We start from the raw sequence: 21,836 nt of genomic DNA, 5'->3' as shown, positions 1-21,836 counted from the left end.
CAGAGAGTTCGGAGCGTTCTTGAGGCGCAGGCTGTTGGTGGGCTCCTTTTCCTCTGTTGCACGTGGACAAACGTGTCAGTGGCTGAGGACAGAGGCCAGTTAGATTCTCATCCCAGCCACCGTCCCCGACGTGGCCTCCCCCTCACTCGGCTGCGGGGACTCAGCCTCGGCCACCAGCCTGGACTCGGCTCTGGTGCATTCCCGCCCTGCCCCCACCTCGTCCCTTGCTGGGCTTCCTGCCACATAGGGGACAGCGTCGGAGCCCCGGTCGAGGCATCTCCGCGGCTCCAGCAGACCTCTCCGACCATCACCATCGTGTGCTCCCAGCCCCTCCCCCCGCCTCAGCTCACTCCTAACTGGCCTCCCTTCTGCCCAAGTCACTGAGGTTTTCTACGGCCAAATCATGTGTCCCTTCTCTGCTCCTGCCTTTCTCGCCTGCTAGGAACCACCCCTCCTCCTGAAAGCCATCTGCCCGGCCGTTCTTGTGCCCTGACTGATCCCAGTGTCTGGACTGGTTCCCTCCTCTTTTCTGTCTACCTTCCCTCCACAGGTGAGTTGCCCCCACCCTGTGGTTCCGAACTTTCTCTCTGTGCTCATGACTCTGGAGTCCCAGGCAAGCCCCTGACGCCCTCCACGGCTACTGCATCCAACGTGGAGACGCCCCCAGGCTCAGCGGTGCCGCCCCGACCCGAACCAGCAAACCAACAAGAACCCTTCCTGGGAGGAACCCCACCGTCTGCTCAGATGCCAGCATCCGGAATCTGGGAGACACTCTCCGCCCCCAAACGCCACCCTCACCAGCCCTGTTGGAGAAACAGACTCAAGTCTGTCCCATAATCTGTTCCTTGCTGTCACTGCCCCTGTACTGGGCCAGGCCACCCGCCCCCCAAAGATGGTCTCACGTAGCGGCATCCATGCCTTCCCCCCGACGGCGTCCCGCACACCCGGGCTGTGCCCCCCACGGCGTCCAGCGTGCCCGGATTGTGCCCCCCTGCCCCACCGCCCTGCACCGGAAGATACGGTGGTTTGTTTGGTGTTTGTCTTCTAATACGTTACAGACCAATAATCGTATAATGGTAAAACCGGATTCTAGAAAAAAACCGAAAAGACAAAGACCTAGAAGTCCCACCTTAGATTATGAGACACAACAGTACTAAAAGTGCGCTTTAATAGATAGAAGTGGAGAACACTCATGCATGTTGCAGCAAGGTCAAGTTGAAGGTCGGATTGCTACAAAAGTTTCTAACTGGCTACGCTGGATTTCTCTGTTTGGCGGGGGGACTCGCCCCACACGGCCCGTGCGCCAGCATCAGCGTGGACCCGCTGTGAGCCAGGCGGCTCTGGGCTCGGTTAAGTGCCACGCCGCCCCCGTGGGGACCGTCCCTGAACTGCTCGCCTGCCACTGCCCTCACCCAGGCCCCTCATCCCCGCACTGTCAGCACCTCTCCTCTGGGCTCCTTCGTGGCACCAACACTGTGCCAGAGACAGCGGTGGTGGTGGTGTGGGACTCCCGCCTTGAAGCTGTCTGTTCTGTAGCTGATGGGCACTCGTCCCCGCCCTCTGACTGCCTGTGTGCCCTGTTGGAGGTGCTGCAGGGCCGGCCCGTGATTTGCGGGAGCAAGAGGGAGCACCTCGTTTCTGCCCTCTGCCAGGAGACAACACCCGAGTCTCCGTTTCCAGTAGTGAGTTGAATCTGTAGATGGGGCGGGGTTGAGGGCCCAGGTGAGGGAGCCGTGCAGTCAGGGTTCCAGAGAGAACCAGAGCCAGTAGTGTGCATGTGTATACGCTCTTCTGTGTGTATGTCCACGTGATCATGTTTATATGTGTCCTACACATAATCACACGACAGGTAATTCTGTATGTTTAAAATCACAGTGTATATGTCATGGTGTGTATGTGTACAGACTCACAGCATATCATAGATGAACATGATCACAGTGCGTGTGCACGTACCGTATATATAATTACAATGTATATACGTCACACTGTGTGTGTATAATAACCACAGTATATATGTATATACTAAGTATATATACATAATCACAATGTATATGTTGTACCGCACGCACACGCATGTGTGTGTGTGTAAACATAATCAGTATATATGTACACACTCTGTATATACATAGTCACTGCATATATCTATGCCAGTGGTGTGATATATACATACTATATATGTATATACACACACACACGCACATATGTGTATATATATATATATATATATATATATACACATATACACAATCACAGTGAATATATACGTAACGTATCTACCTATTTCATTACAGTGTATACATATATATATATATATATATGCTATGTAAACATGTAATCACAGTACGTATGCCATGCTATATGTATATGTAATATATACAGTGTGTGTGTATATATACTTATATGTATATGTGTATATATATTTATATATGTGTGTATATGTACACCGTGTATATATGTAGTCACTGTGTAAATACATACTATATATATACATATACACACAATCACAGTGCATATAATATTCTCTATATACATATTTCATCACAGTTTACATGTGCTGTATATACATGTAATCACTGTGTGTGTATACTATATACACATAATCACAGGGCATATACTCTGTGTGTACATAATCACAGTGTACATACAGGTACCCTGTGTGTGTGCGCGTGCGTGCTCATGGAGGCTGGAAGGCCCCGGGATGTGCAGCGTGCCGTCTCTGAGCTGGAGGTCCGGGAGAGCCAGCAGTGTGACTCAGCCCGAGTCAGGAGGGCCGAGCACCAGTGCTGGGGTCCCAGGAGGTAGGAGAGGAGAGTCCCAGCTTGTGCAAAGCGAGAGTCTCGCCCCTCCTCTGCGTTTCTGTTGTGTCGGGTCCTCAGCAGACTGGATGGTGCCCACCACAGGGGGAAGTGCCATCTGCCCCGTCTGTGACTCAAATGCTGGACAAGAGACACCCTCACGGACAGGCCAGAAGTGATGGTTAACCAGCGGTCTGGGCGCCCGCAGCCCAGTCAAGGTGACCCGTAAGTGTCGCCATCACAGGGTCCCTGCGTCACCCACACCAGGGGCTGGGACCACGTGGACCTGCCCTCCTGATGGGGTCGGGCCACACACAGCCTGCCCCGTTCCTTTCTTGTCCCTGGCTCCCCACCGGCACTGACCCGGTTAACGCCGTCCCGCTGGAGCCTGCCTCTTCCATGGTCCTAGCCCACGGCCCATGACCTCACCTGCTCTCTGGGGGTCTTCTGTGTCTCCATCGTGGGGTGCACAGCGGCTGTTCTCTGGCCCGTCCCGTGGGGGGAAGCCAGCTGGCCTGGCCTGCATGTTTTAAGCCTCCCCCCACCCCCCATTCCTGAATCCCCCACAAGGGCCAGCACACATCTTACTGTTTATAAAACAACGTCTGTGCCCGGAGTTTCCAGCACCTTCCGCCCCTCGGGAGGCGGGGTGCCTGGCACTTCACCCACCTCATGTGTGAGTGTGTGTGAGTGCGTGTGTGCGTGCGAGGGTGGCACTGATGCTTCCTTCTGTGGACTGCGGACAGGGCTTACCAGCCACGTGAATATTCATCGTCTACTTACTTGTCCTCGTCTTTAGTCAGCCCGGAGGACGGGGACCAGCGTAGTGCCGGGTTCCAGCGCCGATTCAAAACACGTCTGTTAAATGAATTAAGAAATGGGTGAAAGATGGGGCGCCTGGGGAGCTCGGTCGGTTGAGCGTCCGGCTCTTGATTTCAGCTCAGCTCATGATCTCACGGTTCATGGGATTGAGCCCCGCGTCCGGCTCCTTGCTGACTGTGTGAGCCTCTCTCTCCCCCTCTCCCTCCCTCTCTCTCTCTCTCTCTCTCTCTCTCTCTGTCCCTGCTCTGCTCACTCTTTCTCTCTCTAAAAAGAGGGTGAAAGAACACAGTCAGTACATAAGACGAGAGGTGGGAAGGCCCTTCCAGAAGGCCTGAGATGTGCGTCCGGGGTAATCAGTCCCATGTCTCTGTGCCAGAGCAGGCGCCGTGTGCTGAGCACGCAAAACAGGAAGACAGGTGAGAAATCACTTTTGCCACTTAGATATGCATCAGCCTTTCTTTCCAGCTTCATTTTGCTTCGGGCAGTAGGACGAGCTGGGCCTCCCTGAGCCCAGATGGTGGGCAAGGGCCCTAGGTGCACGGAAGGACAGGGGAGAGGCCGTCTGAGATGTGCCTGCCCGTTGGCAAATGACAGTGTCCCACACGCCGGCAGGAGACAGCCTGTGCGTCCGCTTCTAGCACCCCAAACACAAGCAGCATTTGCTGCCCGACCCTAGGGCCCGTCCGTCTGCCCCCCCCCCCCCGCCATGTAGTGAGCAGCCTGCACAGGAGCAGCCGGGGGTCCCCACGAGATGCTCAGAGGCTGGAGACTTAGGAGCCCAGACTCGGGTGTGCGGGGTGAGGCTCCGTGGCCCCGTCACGACCGAGGGAGGCGGGTCAGCTGTGTTGTAGGGAAGCCCCGTCTATGGAGAGGCTGGTGCGGTCTGCCTCCCACAAGAAGCCAGCCAGGATTGCCGAGCCAGGGTCCATCAGGCATGTGAGCGTCGCAGACCCCACAGAGCAGGACAACCGCCGCGTCCAGGGGGCTCCTCCCTAGAGGAGGAACGGAGAGAGTCCGCTGTGGGCTCACCCCCCACGAGGTGGGGTCAGTGGGAGGATGCTTCTCGCCAGGGCCCAGGGTGGACCGTGAGGAATTTGGGGGACCCCGGGCCCTGGCAAATGCTTTCCTCCCCCCACACTGTGGTTGAGAGCGCCCCGCGCCCTGGAAGACCCAACAGAGCAGCACCCGTACCCGATTCGGGCCCTTTAGCCTGCGGCTCGTGGCCACCCTGCAGTGAGGGAGGCTTCCCCGAGCTCGGCCCAGACAGACCACCTGCCTCCAGCCCCCCAGGCACCTGCCAGCTGCCTGGAAGGGGCCGGTCCTGCGCCAGGACTGCAGGTGAGAGAAGGGGAGACCCAAGGGGTGATTCTAGGGGCGTTGGAAGCGCAGGGAACTTGGGGTTTTTCCAGACCCTGGGCGATGCTGCTGGTGGGCCCGGGCAGAGGCTGGAGAGGTCTCTCGGGCAGGTGAGAGCCCGCGGAGCGGCTGTGTGAGACCCAGCAAGGGGCCTGATTTCTCCTGGCTTCTTCCCTGACGCGTCCGAAGGGTGTGTGTCCGGGCCCCTCGAGGCCCCCGTCTATCCGACACTGGACAGCAGCCACCCGTGTCCCATACGGAGGGGCCCCCCTGCACCAGCCCCTTGGCAACCTTTTGGGGTTTTTCCACCCAGAAAAGTAGGGTCTGTGTGTGCTTTCGTCCTCCGCCTCGCTCGGCAGGGGGCCGTTGTCACAGCTCAGCTTGGAGCGGCTGTGCTGCTGGAGTTGAGTTCCGGCCTCTCCCACCCAGCGCGGGCGCGCGGCTGCGTCTCTGTGGCAGATGTCGGCCCCGGGCCACATGCCATGTCCACACCGAACCCTGCATTTGTATCTGGCACCCTGTTGCCCTGGGAGCTGCACACGCGGGAAGTGTGTGGCAGGAGGTGCATGGTGGGAAGGGGCAGAGGGCGTTGCTTTAAGCGGATTGGGAACGTGGCCTCTGCGTTTCTGTGTTTCCCAGGGTGGCACCGGCTGGCCCGGGCCCCCTTCACTGAGGCCCCTAAAATGCACGCAGGTGTCAGTGTCGACATGGTGGAGAAGCTTCGATAAAACTACGATCATGCCTGAACTTCCTCTTCCACGGGACCAGAAACACTTGAGGGTTTCCCCTGGGAGGGGGACGGGCCCTCCAGCTCCTTGTGAAGGTTTGCAAGGTTCCTTCACTCCGACTGTGGACACTCATCACGAGCAGTGCCGCGGGCCGTGGGAGAGGAGCCCGGGGCCGTGGGAGGGGAGGGGGACAGAGGGGAAGCAGAGAGCGGGTGGGGCTCCTGTGTCTTTGCACCCGTCTCCCACTCCCCTTCCTCAGCCCACAGGAGACGAGCTCTCATGAATAGTGCGCCTTGCAGACATTTGGTTGGTAGAGATCTTACTGCTAAGCAGGAAGGAGCCGTGACCCTGTGTCATACAGCAGGGCACAGAGCGCTGACACAGGATGGAGCGATGACAAGGGGACAGATCAGTGATGCAGGGCACAGAGCGGTGACAAGGAGACAGAGCGGTGACAAGGGGACAGAGTGTTGACACAGGGCACAGAGCGGTGACACAGGACACAGAGTGGTGACATGGGACAAAGTGATACAGGGGACAGAGCAGTGACAGGACACGGGGCAGTGACAAGGGGGCAGGGATTACGGGCCAGTCCTGGCTGAGTCCCAGCACACCCTCGGGACCCCAAGGCCCACAGAAGCCCTGACTGGACCTAATATTTTCTGAGTTGTAAGAGACGTTGAGGAAACCCGCGTCCAGGGGTCTGTTCCCGCCGCCCGCGGGCTTTCCCGGGCTTGTTTGGTGTTGTGTGGACGCGGCAGCAGCCGGTGTCAGAGTCACAACCACGAGCGGAGTTTCGCCTGTGTGGGGCCTCCGGTGAGGGGTGCCATCTGTCTGTGTAGATCTGTCTGTCCCTCCGGGAGGGGTGCAGGGGAGGGGGCCGCAGACTCTGTCCAGGCTCTGAGAGGGGCTGGGGGTGGGCGCCCCCCGAGCCCCGAGGGCTCCCACGTTGTTACTGGAAAGCCGCTTGCCGGGATCATGATTATGGTCTCCGTCGTCGTCTCTTGCGAGTGAAAGACCACCCCACCCTGGCTGCCAGCAGGACACGAGGTGGGCGGTCCCCTCCCAGCAAAGCCGATGGTGGGCCAGGCTCAGTCAGTAGAAACACCATGAGATGTGCAGATAAACGTCCCCACTTCGTGGCTCGTGTGTCTCACCAGCGGCAGCGGCAGCCACGGGATCAAAGTCTCTGCAGTGGGTGGTTTGCGTGTGGCATCGAGAAGATGCGGCCTTGACATGCGCGTGTGGGGTCCTGGCTGCACGGGGTGGCAGGGATAGTCGGGGCTGTAGCACGTCCCCCAGGGCACGGAAGTTAGGGACAGTGTCCCCCAGTGTTTGGATGGCGAAACCCCAGAAGGGGAACAGCCCCGCACTCTGGCTCATCAGCACAGAGTGGGGGTCGCGTGCAGATCTGGGGGCATCCGAGCCCTGCCCCTCTGTTCCGCGCGGCCCCCCCAATTCCCTCCTAGATGATTGATCTGTCCAGCGTCCAGTTCGTCATTCTCAGCAGAATATGGGACCGTTTGCCACAGGGTCAATGCCACAGTGTGACCGGTCCTTAGTCCTTCAGGGCAAGTGAGGGGGTGCTGCTGAGGCGCATTTGTTCGCTGGGCCTTGGAAACGTTCCGGTAGTTTCCCGATCCCTGTGGCTCTGGGACTGATGCGGAGCCTGCGCTAGACGAGCCTCTCTGTCCTGTGTGCCCCTGAGCGCAGAAAGGGCCTTCTGCACTGCAGGACTGAGGGGGCTCCGGGGTAGTGGAGGGGGACCCAGGCAGCTGCCTGAGTGGGCAGAGGTCACCGTCAGACATAGACCCCCCCGCCCCCCGCCACTGGCCTCTGCCGTCCCGCTGGTGCACACAGCATCGTTCAGCCTGGGGAAGGCTGGAGTCCCACCGGCCCCTACCCCGCCACGTCCCCCAGTGTCACTGGGGTCTCTGGCTTCAGACGCTCGGGTCCTGGCCTTCCTGGCCGTCCACCTACATTCTGTCGGAACAGCCCTCGGACTCTCCCGTTTCACGGGTGAGGACACTGAGGCCCAGAGGCGAGAAGCAGCCGGCCGGGGTCGCTCGGCTGGCCAGGCGCCGGGCCCGAGCTCAGACCGGGGCTGGCGGCTGCCAGGGAGTCTGAGCTCTGAGCTCCCGTTCCCCATCCACGAGGAGCCCACAGGACCCCACAGTGGTGTTCGCAGGGCCGGAGGAGTGAGTGTAGAGGGCCTCTTGCCCCCCTCCCCCCGCCTCGGGACACTGTGCGCAGTGGCCCCTCTTGCTGTCGTGTGGCCCGCGTGTGCGGGGTCTGCGCCGGCGGTGCGGGACTCCCCCACGTGTGGCCGTGAGCTGCCTTGGTAGTTTGTGCCTGGACTGTGTGCAGGGACGGGTTACGGAGCACCAGCGGTTCTGCCCAGAGAGGAAACTGAAAATGCCTTTTTTCTTCCCCTGAAATCAAAGAGTATTGGGGTCAGAAAAACCAAATCACAGTGGGTGGGGTAGGCTTCCATTTTGCAGGGGAGAACAGCAGGGCCTGGAGAGGCCGTGTGGCGTGCACGAGGTCACAGCGTTCGGTGGCCCCCCTGTGCCCGCCGTGCTCCCCTGCCAGGCGCCTGCCCCGGGCAGAAACGGGCTTGGGGTGGCGGCTCCCGTCGGTAGAGTGTTTCTCTGTAAGTCTCTTAATTGCAGGTACTGGGCTGTCGGGTGCGTTATAACACTCGCGGTCAGTACTGTGTGATAAAGAGACCCGCGCTGCCGCGTAGGATGAACGTGTCTTTGACGAGGTTCTCACGGCCCCTGCGGCCCGCACGTGCCCGGGGCGCGGCAGGGGCTCCGCGGGCCCCAGGCGCCATCCCCGAGCCAGTCCTGAAGCTGTTTTTCTCCCCGCTGCCCCAGTGTGTCCGCTGCCTCCCACCGTGAGTCACGGTGATTTCGTCTGCCACCCGCGGCCTTGTGAGCGCTACAACCACGGGACCGTGGTAGAGTTCTACTGCGACCCCGGCTACAGCCTCACCAGCGACTACAAGTACATCACCTGCCAGTACGGGGAGTGGTTCCCCTCCTACCAGGTTCACTGCATCAAGTCAGGTGAGCAGCGTGAGGTCACAGCCCCCTCCCCACCCCGGCGTGAGGGACACCCGGGTCGCCGAAACTCCCCGCTGGGGCCCCAGATGCTTCCCCGCCCCGGGGCAGGGCGGTCCTCTGCGCACGGGGTCTCCCCCAGCCCCGTCCCTCCCTCCGAGGAGGCCCCCGGCCCTTGGGCGCCAGCCCGGCCTTTCTCTTCCAGTTGATGCGCGTAGAACACAGAAGGTGTAATTGCAGGTAAGACCTGCGCCCACTTGGAAAACCGCAGGCCGTTTGCACACCCGGGGGCCTCCTAGCTACTAGCGAGATGCTAGCAAACCCACCACCGGTCCCAGGAGCCCAGGGTAGTGACCACAATCTCGGTCTCTCGCCCATCTGGTCCCACCCACTCGCCCTGGGGTTTTCTGCCACAGCACCTGTCCCCTGGCCGCTGTATGTGGGGGAAGCGCTTATTAACCTGGGACGTCTGGTGACCCTTGGATGGGAACCCGTTACACGGGGAGGGGGCGGCCCCAAGGGAGGATGGTGGGCGCACACGGGGGGCCTGGGCCCCAGGGATGGGGACTCCCCTGGAAGGGCCGCTCCTGCCTTCTCCTCCTGGCAGACGTGTTGACGGTCAGAGGTGGATGAGAGGCCGCCGAGGACACATCCCTTTACCCCCCGTCCCTTTCTCCAGCACGGCCGACAGTCCCAGCCCACCCCCCTGCCCCGGGTGCCCAGGGAGAGTGACCCCTGTTCTCTGCCAGAGAAGCAGGTGCGTTTCTCACTGCGCACCAGGCTGTCCGCCCTCCGTACCTGCCGGCAGCCGCACAGAGGCCACACTGGGGACGGACTTTGGGGTGCGGGGGGTCTGACCTGGGGCAGTACCAGCCTGCCTGCGGAGCCCCCCCAGGTCAGATCCATCCAGCAAACACACTCGTGCCCGCTCGGCCTCTGGCGCCGCTCTGTTCTCTCCCCGCAGAGCAAACGTGGCCCAGCACTCACGAGACCCTCCTGACCACGTGGAAGGTCGTGGCGTTCACGGCGACCAGCGTGCTGCTGGTGCTGCTGCTCGTCATCCTGGCCAGGATGTTCCAGACCAAGTTCAAGGCCCATTTCCCCGTCAGGTCAGTGCCGTGGCCTTCGAGCAGCCGGGAGAAAGAAGGTGGTGGGAGCACTGGGTCAGGCCTGGCAGATGGGCGCGCAGGTTAGGGGGTGTCTGGGGTCAGAGCACCGAGCTGGGCAGGGCTCAACTCTTCCCACCGCCCCCCCCCCCCCCCCCCCCCCCCCCGCCTCAACTATGTCCTCTTGCGCCCCTGGTGGACGGCTCTGGATGGGCGCAGGAGGGGGGAGGGGGTGTCTGCGTTCGGAGCACGGAGCTGGGCAGGGCTCAACTCCTTCCTCCCCACCGTGTCCTCGTGCGCCCCTGGTGGACGGCTCCGGGCAGGCGTGGGGGGTGTGGAGATGGACCCACAGAGTCGGGGCTGTGGCCGTGCAGGGCCCCCGGGGCCCGTTCCCATCACCCCCGGGGCGGAACTAAGTAGGAGATGCGGGCAAAGGCGTGAGACCCAGCAGAGGTTCCAAACCAACGTGCCAGGGAAGCCTCCGGAAGCAGACAGGGCTCTGGACGGGACGTGGGGGGTTGGGAAGGACCCGCTGGCCCTCCCCTGGCTGGCGCACACACGGGCTCACACTGGTGCCCCCACCCTCACGGCGGTCATCCCAGAAGAGGAGCTTGCTGGGAACACGGTGCCCCGGCCTCTCCGACAACCTAGGCGTGACCCTTGACCCCTGCTGCTGGCTGACCACCGTTCCAGGAGGGAGGCGTTGCTGATGTTGTCCGGGGACGAGTTTGTGACCTTCAGGAAACAGAGGCCAGATCACCGGCCAGGCCTCCCCGACACCAGCCACCTCACCCGGAGGGATCTCGAGTGTCCTCAGGCCTGCGTGCCCGTGTCAGTCCCTTTGGGACCCCGTGCTTCCAGAAGAAGCTTTGTTTTCACCCGCAGGGCCGGTGTGGCCCCCAGAGTTGTGCGCGCCTTCCTGGAAAGGCAGGTTGACAGTGGGGGAGGCTCCTGGAATGAATCCCTTCCCCCTCTTGCCTCCAGGAAGGTCCAGTCTCTCAAGCTCCCGGCCAGGTGAGGACTGAGGGAGGCCGTGGAGCTGCTTGGTCGGCCCTCAGGCCCCCAGGCTGGCCCCGTGTCGCTGAGCCGTGCAGCTGCCCCAGCCACGCCCCTGCTGAGATGCCGGCACCTTCTGTGCTCTGTGGCCTCACATCTGACTTACTAATCAAGGGACTGGGATCTATCGTGAGCAGTCCTAGCATCTACAGAAGACTTAAGGTTGCAGAGGGGGGCTGACCCACACGTGATTTGTGGCACGTTGGGTGCTTGGGGCCATTTCCCCACGTCTGCTTGGGAGAGAAGCTTCCAGAACATCCACTGCACGAGGAGTTTTTAAAATGTGCCCCGAACTCTTTCACGTGGTGTTTTTCTACCCTCGAGTATTCTCGGTTAGCCACACAGACGACGGCTTTCTCGGGACAAGCCCACAGTGGACTTTTCTCGGGCCACGCGGGGGCGGGGAACACCAGAGAGCGAGGGGCTCGATGGCAGCGCATGGGGGCCGAGCCGCGGCCCGGCGTCGGCGGGTGAGACCAGAGGACGGACGGGCACGGGCTGGGGACGGGGACACGCAGCCTCTCGCGGGGGGAGCGGGGAGCGTTCCTGGCCAGCTCGCCTTCCCTCCCTGCCCGCCTCCCTCCGTCTCCAGGACTGTGCCCCTCCACCCAGCGCCCGCATCCACACGTGGCATTTCCCCGGGTTTTGGAGCCGGGCCGTGGCAGTCAGCGCTCAGGTCTGCCCGCCGGCTGGGTCCTCCCCTCTGGACATTTATCCTCCGGCTGCGTCACTCAGTGCCAGGGCCCAGCGGGGAACTAGGAAGCCGAGTCAACCAGCCACTCGGGCCCTCTGGGGGACAGACGCAGCGCGGTGGTCAGACCCCCGTCGGGGCGACGGGCCGCACAGGGGCGAGGCCCGCAGAGACAGCGGCCACCCTTGGCGGCTGCTGGGTGGGGGGTGGAGGGGCCGCGTAATGACTAGGGTGGTGACGTGGGTGTTCCCTTTTCTACCTTGATGGGAATCGGTGACTTTCACGCTGGAGCGGAAACAAAAACGGAGTCTAAGAAGCGCAGGGTCTAACGTTTCCTCGCGCGCTGAGGGCCCCTGGTTTCCCGTTGGCTCGTGGAGCTCCTCTATTTTCAGAGGGCTTCCTGAGCGACCCTGAGGAGGCACAGCGGGATGGGCCACGTGGTCCCCTGCTCAGGGCCGGAGGTTGGGGAGGAGGAAGCCTGAGGGGCCAGTGGGGCCCAGACAAAGGGGGACGCTGCTGTCCCAGTGTGGCCATGGCCCTCAGTGCCACCATCTGCCAGACAGGGCCCCGGAAGAGGCTCAACATGGGCTCCGCTGCCATCACAAGCCTTGGGGGGCCTTCAGTCCTGGGGGGGCTCGGTCTTGGGGGGTCCTCGGTTTTGGGGGGCCTCTGCTGCACAGGGTGGGGGTCCTCGGTCTTGGGGGGCCTCAGTCTTGGGCCTCTACTGCACAGGGTGGGGGTCCTCGGTCTTGGGGGGGCCTCTGCTGCACAGGGTGGGGGTCCTCGGTCTTGGGGGGGCCTTCGCTGCACAGGGTGGGGGGCCTCGGTCTTGGGGGGCCTCCGCTGCACAGGGTGGGAGGGCCTCCATCCTGGGGGTTGCTGGGGGCCTCCGTCCTGGGGGGCACGCCACTCTGACCTGTCGGCGCCACTCTCCTCGGCACAGGGGGCCTCCCCGGAGCTCCAGCAGCGACCCGGACTTCGTGGTGGTGGACGGGGTTCCCGTCATGCTTCCGTCCTATGACGAGGCCGTGAGTGGCAGCTTGAGGGCCTCAGGCCCTGGGTACCTGGGCCCCGTGGGCCCAGGCTGCCCCTTGCCTGTGGACGACCAGAGCCCCCCGGCATACCCCGGCTCAGGGGACACGGACACGGGCCCAGGGGGCTCAGAGCCCTGTGATGGCGTCTCAGGCTCCTCCGAGCCGCTCCAGAGTCTGTATTCACCTTCCGCGTGCCCGGGGGGCCCCCGCCCCGACAGCGCTGACACGGGGGCCGGCTCGGCGCGGGAGACGGCGTCCAGCAGCCCAGGCATCGACATCGCCGACGGTGAGTGTCCGCCCCGCGCCCGCCCCTGGCCTCTCCTGCCGCTCATTGTTCTCCCTGTGTGAGGCCTGGAGCGAGGCCGTCCTCTCCCACGTGATGGGTGCAGGTTTCAGGAGGCCCCAAGCCGTCAGAGCAGGAAGCCCGCGGTGGTTTCATGGCGTCTGGGCGAGCCAGGGAGCTCTCTGCCCGCTCCGTCCGCTAGGCAGGGCTTGGAAGAGCTTGGTGCCGGGGTCAGCATGCACGCACGCACACGGGAGACCAGGGCGCCTGTGGGGCGGCCCCGAGAAGCCGTGTGCACACAGGCCTCTCGCCGGGACGAAGAAACGGGCACGCGCGCCCAGCACAAGGAAAGGCCAGTGTAGCTCTCGGAGAAGTGGGGGCAACCAGGGTCTCCCGGGGAACGCAGAGGACCGCGGGGCACGCGAGGGCCCCAGTCCGGGTGTGTGGTGGCCGTGATGGCCGAGGTGGCCCAGAGATGGGCCTCCTTCCTGCCCGCCCACTGCCTCTGCACAGCATCTCGCCCTCTGGCGGGTCTGACCGCTAGGACACGGGGTTAAGGTCTCAGCACTTTATTTTGCGTGAGCTGGTGTGAGATTTTCCAGCAAAGATGCCGTAATGAGTGCTTTATGTGGTCAGTTTACGCGGAACTTGGCGTTTTCTTCTGACACCGGGAATTACAGACACTTCAATCAAGTTTTTGTTCCCAGATCCCTGCAGCTAAGCTGGTAATGGGCTCTCTTTTTACAGAGATCCCTCTGATGGAAGAAGATGCCTGACCAGCAGAGGTCCGACCATCTTCCTGCCCCTCGGGGATGTGAACTGTGCGCCCTGGGGTGAGGCCTCAGGGGGACGGAGCTCCAGGGCGCTGGGGGGTTCCAGCTTTGGGGGCCGTGACTCACATCATCCATCGCAGACTCGACTCTGCGGCTGGTAGGCTGGCGGCGGTTTTCACGACAGTGGAGGGTAGCAGGGGGCCCGGGCGGTCCTGGAGAAGGTGTCCAACGTGTCCCTGCTGCGGAGCAATCCCGTGACTTGTGCTGTGGGCGCTGCCTGCCTCCTCTGTCAGCATGTCCCTCACCGATTCGCCCCGAGGTCTGCCGTGCTCGACGCAGGCTCCGTCTGGGGGCTGTGCTTCCCGCGGGAGGCCCCTGGGGAAGGCTCCCGGTGGGGGGGGGTTGGGGCAACCTCCTTGACCCGACACTGTACTCAGAGCGGGCGCAGCAATCCCAGCGAGGGAGGAAGGAAAAGACGAGGGCGGACTCTGCTTTCTGGAAGCCTGTCCAGAAGCAGAGTTTCTGCCCTCCAGGCCGTCCTTTGGTGAAGCGTGATGAGCGTCTGTCCACGGACTGGCGCGCAGACGGCGCGTTGGGTGAGTCTGGTGACTTTGGGGATGGTCGGATGTGCTCAGACACGGGGCCTGGCAGGGAACGTTACAAGGTAACGTTTCGTTCAGCGGTTTAAGGACTCGCGTGACCACATGTCTCAAGAGCCGCGAGCCCCCTCATTACCCGTTACAGCGTCGCCCCCAACAGCCATACAGTTTATTTTCCAAAACAGAGATTTTCTGTACACGTGTTCTTCCTCCAAATAAAGTATGAATGAAGTTGGAGTTTTTCTTTCTATTTTGTCTGCAAAGCAGACGGGCCGCCCAGCCCAGACGGCTGTCCCCTCCCTCCAGGGGCCTGCGGCCGCCCACCTACCTGTGCACCTGCTGTGCAGGCCTCCCCCGGGCCCGTTGGGTGCTGTTCCTAAGAAACTGATGGATGAAGAAGTCTCCCAAGTCCTGAAATGTCTCTTCAAATACATGTTCATCTGTGGACTTGATTTCTTTCTTCCTCTGGGCTTTAGACAAATAGAAACAAAACTCTGATCCATAAAATTGCTACGTGGTTGGAGCGGAGAGAGCTGGGAGCTTGGTCAAATCCTGGTTTATCCGGACGCAGACTGAGTAAAAATTAAAAACAAAGTGACAGTTTGAAGTGTGACTTTAATATCGGGGTGGGGCCGGGCGGGCAGGGGAGGATCAGTGACCTCAGGGACGGGGCTGAGGGCGGCGGCTGGGAGGGGCCCGAGAACCCCCGGGACAGCGAGCGCCGGGCGTGTGGGGAGCAGTGTTGACTCGCTAGACCTCGTTTGGCACAACTTTGTATCACGAGCCGCAGGGAAGGAGCTGAATTTTCATCAGTGTTTCTGCTTAAATGCCACCTGGCCTGCCAAGAGGCAGGGGGCAGGGGCGGCTGAGGGGCCGCTGAGGATCCAGCGTGGGCCGCCTCCTCCAGGCAGCCATGCCAGGAGCCCGGCCAGGCCAGGTGCTCCCCAGGTGTTCCCCAGGCCTGAACCTGTCCTCCCTCCCAGGCCCCAAGCGGAGAGCATGTTAGAGACCTCTGGCTAAGTGCCTCCTTTCCTGCGGGACGGCTGGGAAGGGCCCCGGAAAGTGTTCTCCCTCCCAAAGTAGAGAGCAGCCCTGTCACCGGTGAGCCACGTGCAGGGGTGCCGCTCCAGCCCTGCACCTGGGAGGCCGGTCCCGCAGGTGCCACGGACACCCAGGTGTCAGCGGCAGCAGTGTTCTCAGCATCGAGGCCTCTTGGAAGGAGGTGCTGCTTCTCCGCATTAGAGTCTAAATGAGTCCCCTGGACCCCCTCGGTCCCTCTGGTTTCTGGTCACGTCAGCGTCTCACCCACAAATGCTCTTCCCCGTGATTGTTTCTATAGTGAGCCTGTGTGGCAGAAAAGGATGCTCGTGATGGCCCCAGCACATCTCAATCCTGTTCTCTCTCCGTTCGAAGGTCCCGGCAGCCCCTCTGGGTCCTGGTGCTGCCCTGGGCAGTGGTCGGCAGTCAGGTCGGTGCCCTGAGGCGCTTCAGAGCCCTCTCCACCTCCCTGCCCCAGTCCCGGTAGCCGCACGAGACCGCGGGCCCAGGAGGAGTCCGAGGCTCTCGGGCCACAGGCTTCTGCTGGGTCCGGATGCACCTCCTGTCCCCGTGCCTCCCCTCTCCGTGCCCCAGGGCCTGGTGCCTGGTGTCCCTGCAGGGACCGCGCAGTGACACGGGAGAGCGCGGCTTTGCCGCAGCCACCACCTGGCCTCAGATCCTGCCTCCGCCACCAGTGGGCTGTGTGTTTGGACGAGGGGTTGCGCCTGGAGCGTCCGTCCCCTCATGGGGAAATGAGAGCCGGCCCCCTCGGCCTTCCTCGCCGGCCTGTGGTGGGCAGGATAGCAAACGCAGACACACACGCAGCGCCCAGTAGGCGTTGACAAACGGTGGCTGTTCTCCCCTGTGGCCGAGCGTGTGCGAGGGGTCCTGTGGATGATTTCCGGGCACCTTCCACCTGCCTTGGGCCCCTGCCGCCCCCAGCAGACAGGCGGGAGCGTGAGGCCCATTCCCCTGGCCTCTCCCCTCCCTGAGCTCTCTGTGCAGAGGAACGTGTCCCGTCCTCTGAACGTTCCAGAAGCTTCTGCTCACGGAGGGCAGGACGCCCTCAGGAGTCTCCCGGGGACTCTGAAGGGCCCAGATCAGCTACACAGCAGCCCTGCTTCCCTAATTTTATAGCCTGTCTTGGATTGAAAGCATAAAAGTTAATGCCCGTACGTTCCCGGGTGATAAAGGGCAGAGACCCCACAATAAAGAGGCCTGGTCTGGCAGACAGAACAGGGCCCTGGAGAGAGCGGTCGGTTGTCGGGGAGGGTGGGTCCCGGGCACAGTGGCCTTGAAATCATAAAACTTGACTTAGAATGAGCGGCATCGGCATAGCAGTGTTTAACAGCTGTGGCCAGCAGGGCACCGTCTCCACACTGGGAGGAAGCCGCGGTGTCAGGCGCACGGCAGCCCTGTCCCTGGTTAGGCTCGTGCGCACGGACCTTTCTAGCTTCTCAACAGACCGTATTCTTCAGAAGAGCTTGAGTTACGGGAGAATCGAGCGGAAAGTACAGAGCCCCACACCCCACACCCCTCCTCCCGTTATTTCCACCCGGAGTTTGCTTGTGACAACGGACGAGCCCACGTTGACGCGTTGCAGGTCCCCGCCCCCCATCTGAGACTTTTTTGAGCCGAAGCGGCAACAGTCGAAGAGTGTCCCCTGCTTTCCAAAAGTTCCCGTTCGGCCGCTTGGCTTTCACGAAGGACCTGCTCCCGCCGTTTCGCTAACTGAAGGGGATCCAAAGGGGGTTTTGCTTTTATGAAAAAAGCGGTTGGTGCTAATGCAGAGCGTGAGCTTCCGGAAAGCGGGGGTTCCCGGATTATTACCTGGAGTGCCGGGCTTACCGTTGGAGACGCGCATTCCCCGGGTGTGGACAACGGTACGGTGAGGTGACGGCATCACACAGAGTGCTCGCCTGCTCGTCCCTCGTCCCCTCCAACCCGTGGCTGCCACTGACCTTTTACTGTCCCGTGGCTTTGCTTCTGGGACAGTCACCTGGCTGGAGTCACACGGGATGTGGCCTTTCACTCAGCAGCAAGCACGAAAGTCTGTGCTTCCACGGGACAAGAGAGCGACCCACGTGCACAACTAGAAACTTGAAAAGACTTCACGCACTTCTTGCCTCTTGGGGCTGGAGAACGCGAGAGGCCAGCGAGGCTGTGACCAGGATCGCCTCCCCGGCCACCCGAACCCAGCCGGGATGGAACATCCCACGGGCTCTCTCAACATCCCATTTGGGGTCTGACAGACTCCGTGTCCCGAGCGTGGCGGACAGATGGGCGCCTGCGGGCACAGGGGGGTCGTCTCCTGCACGCACACACCAGCAGCTGCCTTTCCCCACGGCAGGGGGACTCCCGGCACCAAACGGGACCCCGTCCTCTGCTAGAGTCCCCGCAGCTGTAGAGTCTGGAGAACGTCAGGCCTGGTTCTGGAGGTATTGAGTCCGTGTAGACGGGCTGGGCCCGGCCTGGCGTGGACGTCCAGGAATGTGCCAGCCGTGGGCCTCGTCACTGAACTCAGCCAGCTCCGGGCTATTGGCTTCCTCCCCGAGATCCGGGATGGGAGGCTGCTTGTTTTCCCCGCAGCACGTCATGGTGACGTCCTCTGTGGTCACTGAGCCCCTCCCGTTCACCCCGAGATCCCTGCCCCTCCCCCAAACCCTCCAAAGGGCGAAGCCACAGAAAAGAATGAAGTGAGTCCGGCCTGACTTGTTCTTTGTTGTCTTTTTTAAGTTTTTTTTTATTTATTTATTTTTTATTTTTTTTAAAAATTTTCTTTTTCAACGTTTATTTTTGGGACAGAGAGAGACAGAGCATGAACGGGGGAGGGGCAGAGAGAGAGGGAGACACAGAATCAGAAACAGGCTCCAGGCTCCGAGCCATCAGCCCAGGGCCCGACGCGGGGCTTGAACTCACAGACCACAAGATCATGACCTGGCTGAAGTCGGATGCTTAACCGACTGCACCACCCAGGTGCCCCTATTCTTTGTTGTCTTAAGAACTTACTGGTTTGTGTCTCCCACCACTAGGAGCGCAGGGCTCACGGGCCATCTGTTCAGTAGCTGAGCTGGGTGCTGGGGGTGGGGGAGGGGTGGAGCCCAGCGCTCCGCCCCCACAGGCCACACCCCCTTCTCCACTCTGGCCTTGTGCTCCGTCCCGCGGGGACCCTAGCTGCACGTACCAATGTCAGCTTCGGGTTTTCCGGGGCCAGTCGCTCACAGGAGGCAACAGGAACATGGCCATTCAGCCTCACGTCCCTCACCGGTCAGGGGACGCTGTGAATGGCACCTGCCTCCCAGTGTCCTGTCAGGACCGAATCCAGTGACGGCACAGCGCCTGGCCCGGAGTAGACGCTCCAACGTGGTGGTTGCGCTTGGTCAAGCATCCTTCCTCCTCCATGCTCCCAAGGAGCTGAGAAATGCACCCTTTCTCCTGGTTTCTTGTCCCCCGGTCTCCTGTCCCCCCGGTCTCCTGTCCCCCCCGGTCTCCTGTCCCCCCTGGTCTCCTGTCCTCCCTGTCTCCTGTCCCCCCGGTCTCCTGTCCCCCCGGTCTCCTGTTCGCCCCGGTCTCCTGCCCCCCCAGTCTCCTGTCCCCCCCGTCTCCTGTCCCACCCGGTCTCCTGTCCACCCCCGGTCTCCTCTCCCCCCGGTCTCCTGTTCCCCCCGGTCTCCTGCCCCCCCAGTCTCCTGTCCCCCCCGTCTCCTGTCCCCCCCAGTCTCCTGTCCACCCCCGGTCTCCTGTTCTCCCTTGGTCTCCTGTCCCCCCGGTCTCCTGTCCCTCCTGGTCTCCTGTCCTCCCTGTCTCCTGTCCCCCCCGGTCTCCTGTTCCCCCCGGTCTCCTGCCCCCCCCAGTCTCCTGTCCTCCCCGTCTCCTGTCCCCCCCAGTCTCCTGTCCACCCCCGGTCTCCTGTTCTCCCTTGGTCTCCTGTCCCCCCGGTCTCCTGTCCCCCCTGGTCTCCTGTCCTCCCTGTCTCCTGTCCCCCCCGGTCTCCTGTTCCCCCCGGTCTCCTGCCCCCCCAGTCTCCTGTTCCCCCCGGTCTCCTGTCCCCCCCGGTCTCCTGTTCTCCCTTGGTCTCCTGTCCCCCCCGGTCTCCTGTTCTCCCTTGGTCTCCTGTCCCCCCCGGTCTCCTGTTCTCCCTTGGTCTCCTGTCCCCCCCGGTCTCCTGTTCTCCCTTGGTCTCCTGTCCCCCCCGGTCTCCTGTTCTCCCTTGGTCTCCTGTCCCCCCCGGTCTTCTGCCCCCCCCCGGTCTCCAGTCCCCCCCGTCTCCTGTCCCCCCCGTCTCCTGTCCACCCCCGGTCTCCTGTCCCCCCCGTCTCCTGTCCCCCCCGTCTCCTGTCCACCCCCGGTCTCCTGTCCCCCCCCCCGGTCTCCTGTTCTCCCTGTCTCCTGTCCCCCCGGTCTCCTGTCCCCCCCCGTCTCCTGTTCCCCCCGGTCTCCTGCCCCCCCAGTCTCCTGTCCCCCCCCGTCTCCTGTCCCCCCCGGTCTCCTGTTCTCCCTTGGTCTCCTGTTCCCCCCGGTCTCCTGCCCCCCCATCTCCTGTCCCCCCCCGTCTCCTGTCCCCCCCATCTCCTGTCCACCCCTGGTCTCCTGTCCCCCCCATCTCCTGTCCACCCCCGGTCTCCTGTCCCCCCCGGTCTCCTGTCCCCCCTGGTCTCCTGTCCTCCCCCGGTTTCCTGTTCTCCCTTGGTCTCCTGTTCCCCCCGGTCTCCTGTCCCCCCCGTCTCCTGTCCCCCCCGGTCTCCTGTCCCCCCCGTCTCCTGTCCACCCCCGGTCTCCTGTCCCCCCTGTCTCCTGTCCACCCCCGGTCTCCTGTTCTCCCTTGGTCTCCTGTCCCCCCTGAACCAAACACCCGGGACAGCAGTGTGGCCCTGACACCCGCCCTCCGGCTTTTACAGAAACTAGAGATCCTCTGAGGTCGGTGAAGCCACAGCACCTGCCCTGCGGGGTCCAGCATCCTGGCCTTTCGGGTTCCCCTCGGTCCCGGCCCCTGCCTGTTCTGCACCTGCATCTACCACGGTGAAGGCCGCCAGCCCCTCTCGACCCTGAACTTACTAACAGGAAGACAGGATTTTGCAAACAGTCTCACTGCTTGAGAGCTTGGAGCAGAGGCGTCACTGCGGGGAGCCCTCAAGGAGCCCTCGGGGGTCACCCGGGGCACCTAGCAGGTGGCCTCAGCCGGGGGTCTTGCACCCCAGGGATGTTTGGCAGCATCCAGAGACCTCCTGGGGTGTCCCCGGGGGGGGGGGCACCACTCGCATCCAGGGCAGGGGGAGGCCAGGGATGCCGCCGACACCCTACATGCACGGGACGGGGCCCTCGCACGGAGTCGCCCCAAATGCCAGCAGTGCCCAGGCGAGAAACCCTGGTTTGGAGACGTTCCGTGACGCCACGGGGCCCACCGAGCTGACCCAGGCGGGCTCCAACTCGCCACTCCTGCTCTGGGCATCGGGGCCGTCCGCGCCCGGACGCCTGCCGTCATCTGAGGAGTGGGGAACCTCCCTGGGAATATTTAAATGCATAACGTAAACCAAGCCGGTGAATTGTGTGGGAGCACAATCATCGAAACATTTTTAGAACTAACGTATAACAGCTGCGTGTTTCTCTGGGTCAGCAGTTAAACAACGAGGCATAAGGGCAGGTGTCTTCACGACCGTAACGCGAAGCGGCAGGGCTGTGTGAACAATATTCTGAGATTTCTGTAAACGCTGTAACGTGATGTGAGAATCTCTGAATTTCTTCGGTGACACGGCCACAGGCTCGGCTATAACGTGGCTCGAGGCCCAGGCGGTGAGTGGGGAGGCACCAGATTCGGTGAGAGGTTAGAAAGAATGGGGCGGAGCCCGCGATGCTGCCCTCTGACCGGGATTAAAGCCCAAGACAGGTGTGAGCTCGAGATCCGGAGAGGATCCCAGAGAAGCCCTGTGGTCAAGTGAAGAAAGCACGGGGTTTGAAACAAGAAAACCTGAATTTATATCCCAGCGCCGGGCGGGGCGGGGGGGGGATGCACTCAGAGAGTTGGGGGGCTGGCGCTGCCGGGCCGAGGCCACAGACGCAGCGCCGGGGGTGTCCCTGCGTGTGGGGCGCCGAGGCCGCGTCTGTGAGGGCTCGGCGGTTACCCCGCCCTGTGCCGGCGGCTCTGCCCCGTGAGGAGCTTCCCGGCCCCGTGCTGGCCCTTCACAGCCCCGCCATCTGGGTGGGAATGAGGACACCCAGGTTCTGTCCCTCCTCGGCCACTTACCCCCAGGAGGCCTGCACCCAGCTGCCCCCCTCTGGGTCCTCGGGTGGGTCCAGATCAGAAGGACCGCCTCTTGCCCAGCGTCCCTTTGTCCTACTTCCAACCCTGTAGGGAGCTCCAAGATGCAAACAAAAAACCCCCCTTCCCCCCCCCCCCCAAGGAGTCCCATCTCCCGGGACAAAGGCCATCCTCTGGGGACTCGTGGGTCCCCGTCTAGGTCCTTGCCGGCCCCTCGATGGCACGGGCCCCTGG

At 62.3% G+C, this 21,836-nt stretch overlaps 1 protein-coding gene across 4 annotated transcripts in view; it reads left to right on the top strand.

Moving 5' to 3' along the window:
- Positions 1-14,838, top strand: part of SUSD4 (sushi domain containing 4) — a 93,538-nt gene extending 78,700 nt beyond the window's left edge. For 3 of the 4 annotated variants that reach the window (XM_047848192.1, XM_047848189.1, XM_047848190.1), the window contains 4 exons: positions 8,581-8,772; positions 9,731-9,875; positions 12,563-12,939; positions 13,684-14,838. In XM_047848192.1, the coding sequence (XP_047704148.1) occupies positions 8,581-8,772; positions 9,731-9,875; positions 12,563-12,939; positions 13,684-13,712 (743 nt within the window). In that variant the 3' untranslated portion in view covers positions 13,713-14,838. Of the gene's footprint in view, positions 1-8,580; positions 8,773-9,730; positions 9,876-10,856; positions 10,887-12,562; positions 12,940-13,683 lie in introns of all 4 variants that reach the window. The other variant, XM_047848193.1, reaches the window with a different exon arrangement.
- Positions 14,839-21,836: the final 6,998 nt, after the last annotated feature.

The sequence above is a fragment of the Prionailurus viverrinus genome, unplaced genomic scaffold (genome assembly GCF_022837055.1).
Source record: "Prionailurus viverrinus isolate Anna unplaced genomic scaffold, UM_Priviv_1.0 scaffold_53, whole genome shotgun sequence".
NCBI lineage: Eukaryota > Metazoa > Chordata > Mammalia > Carnivora > Felidae > Prionailurus > Prionailurus viverrinus.
Note: the sequence above shows the minus strand (reverse complement) of the source record. Positions and strands in the feature narration are given on the sequence as shown.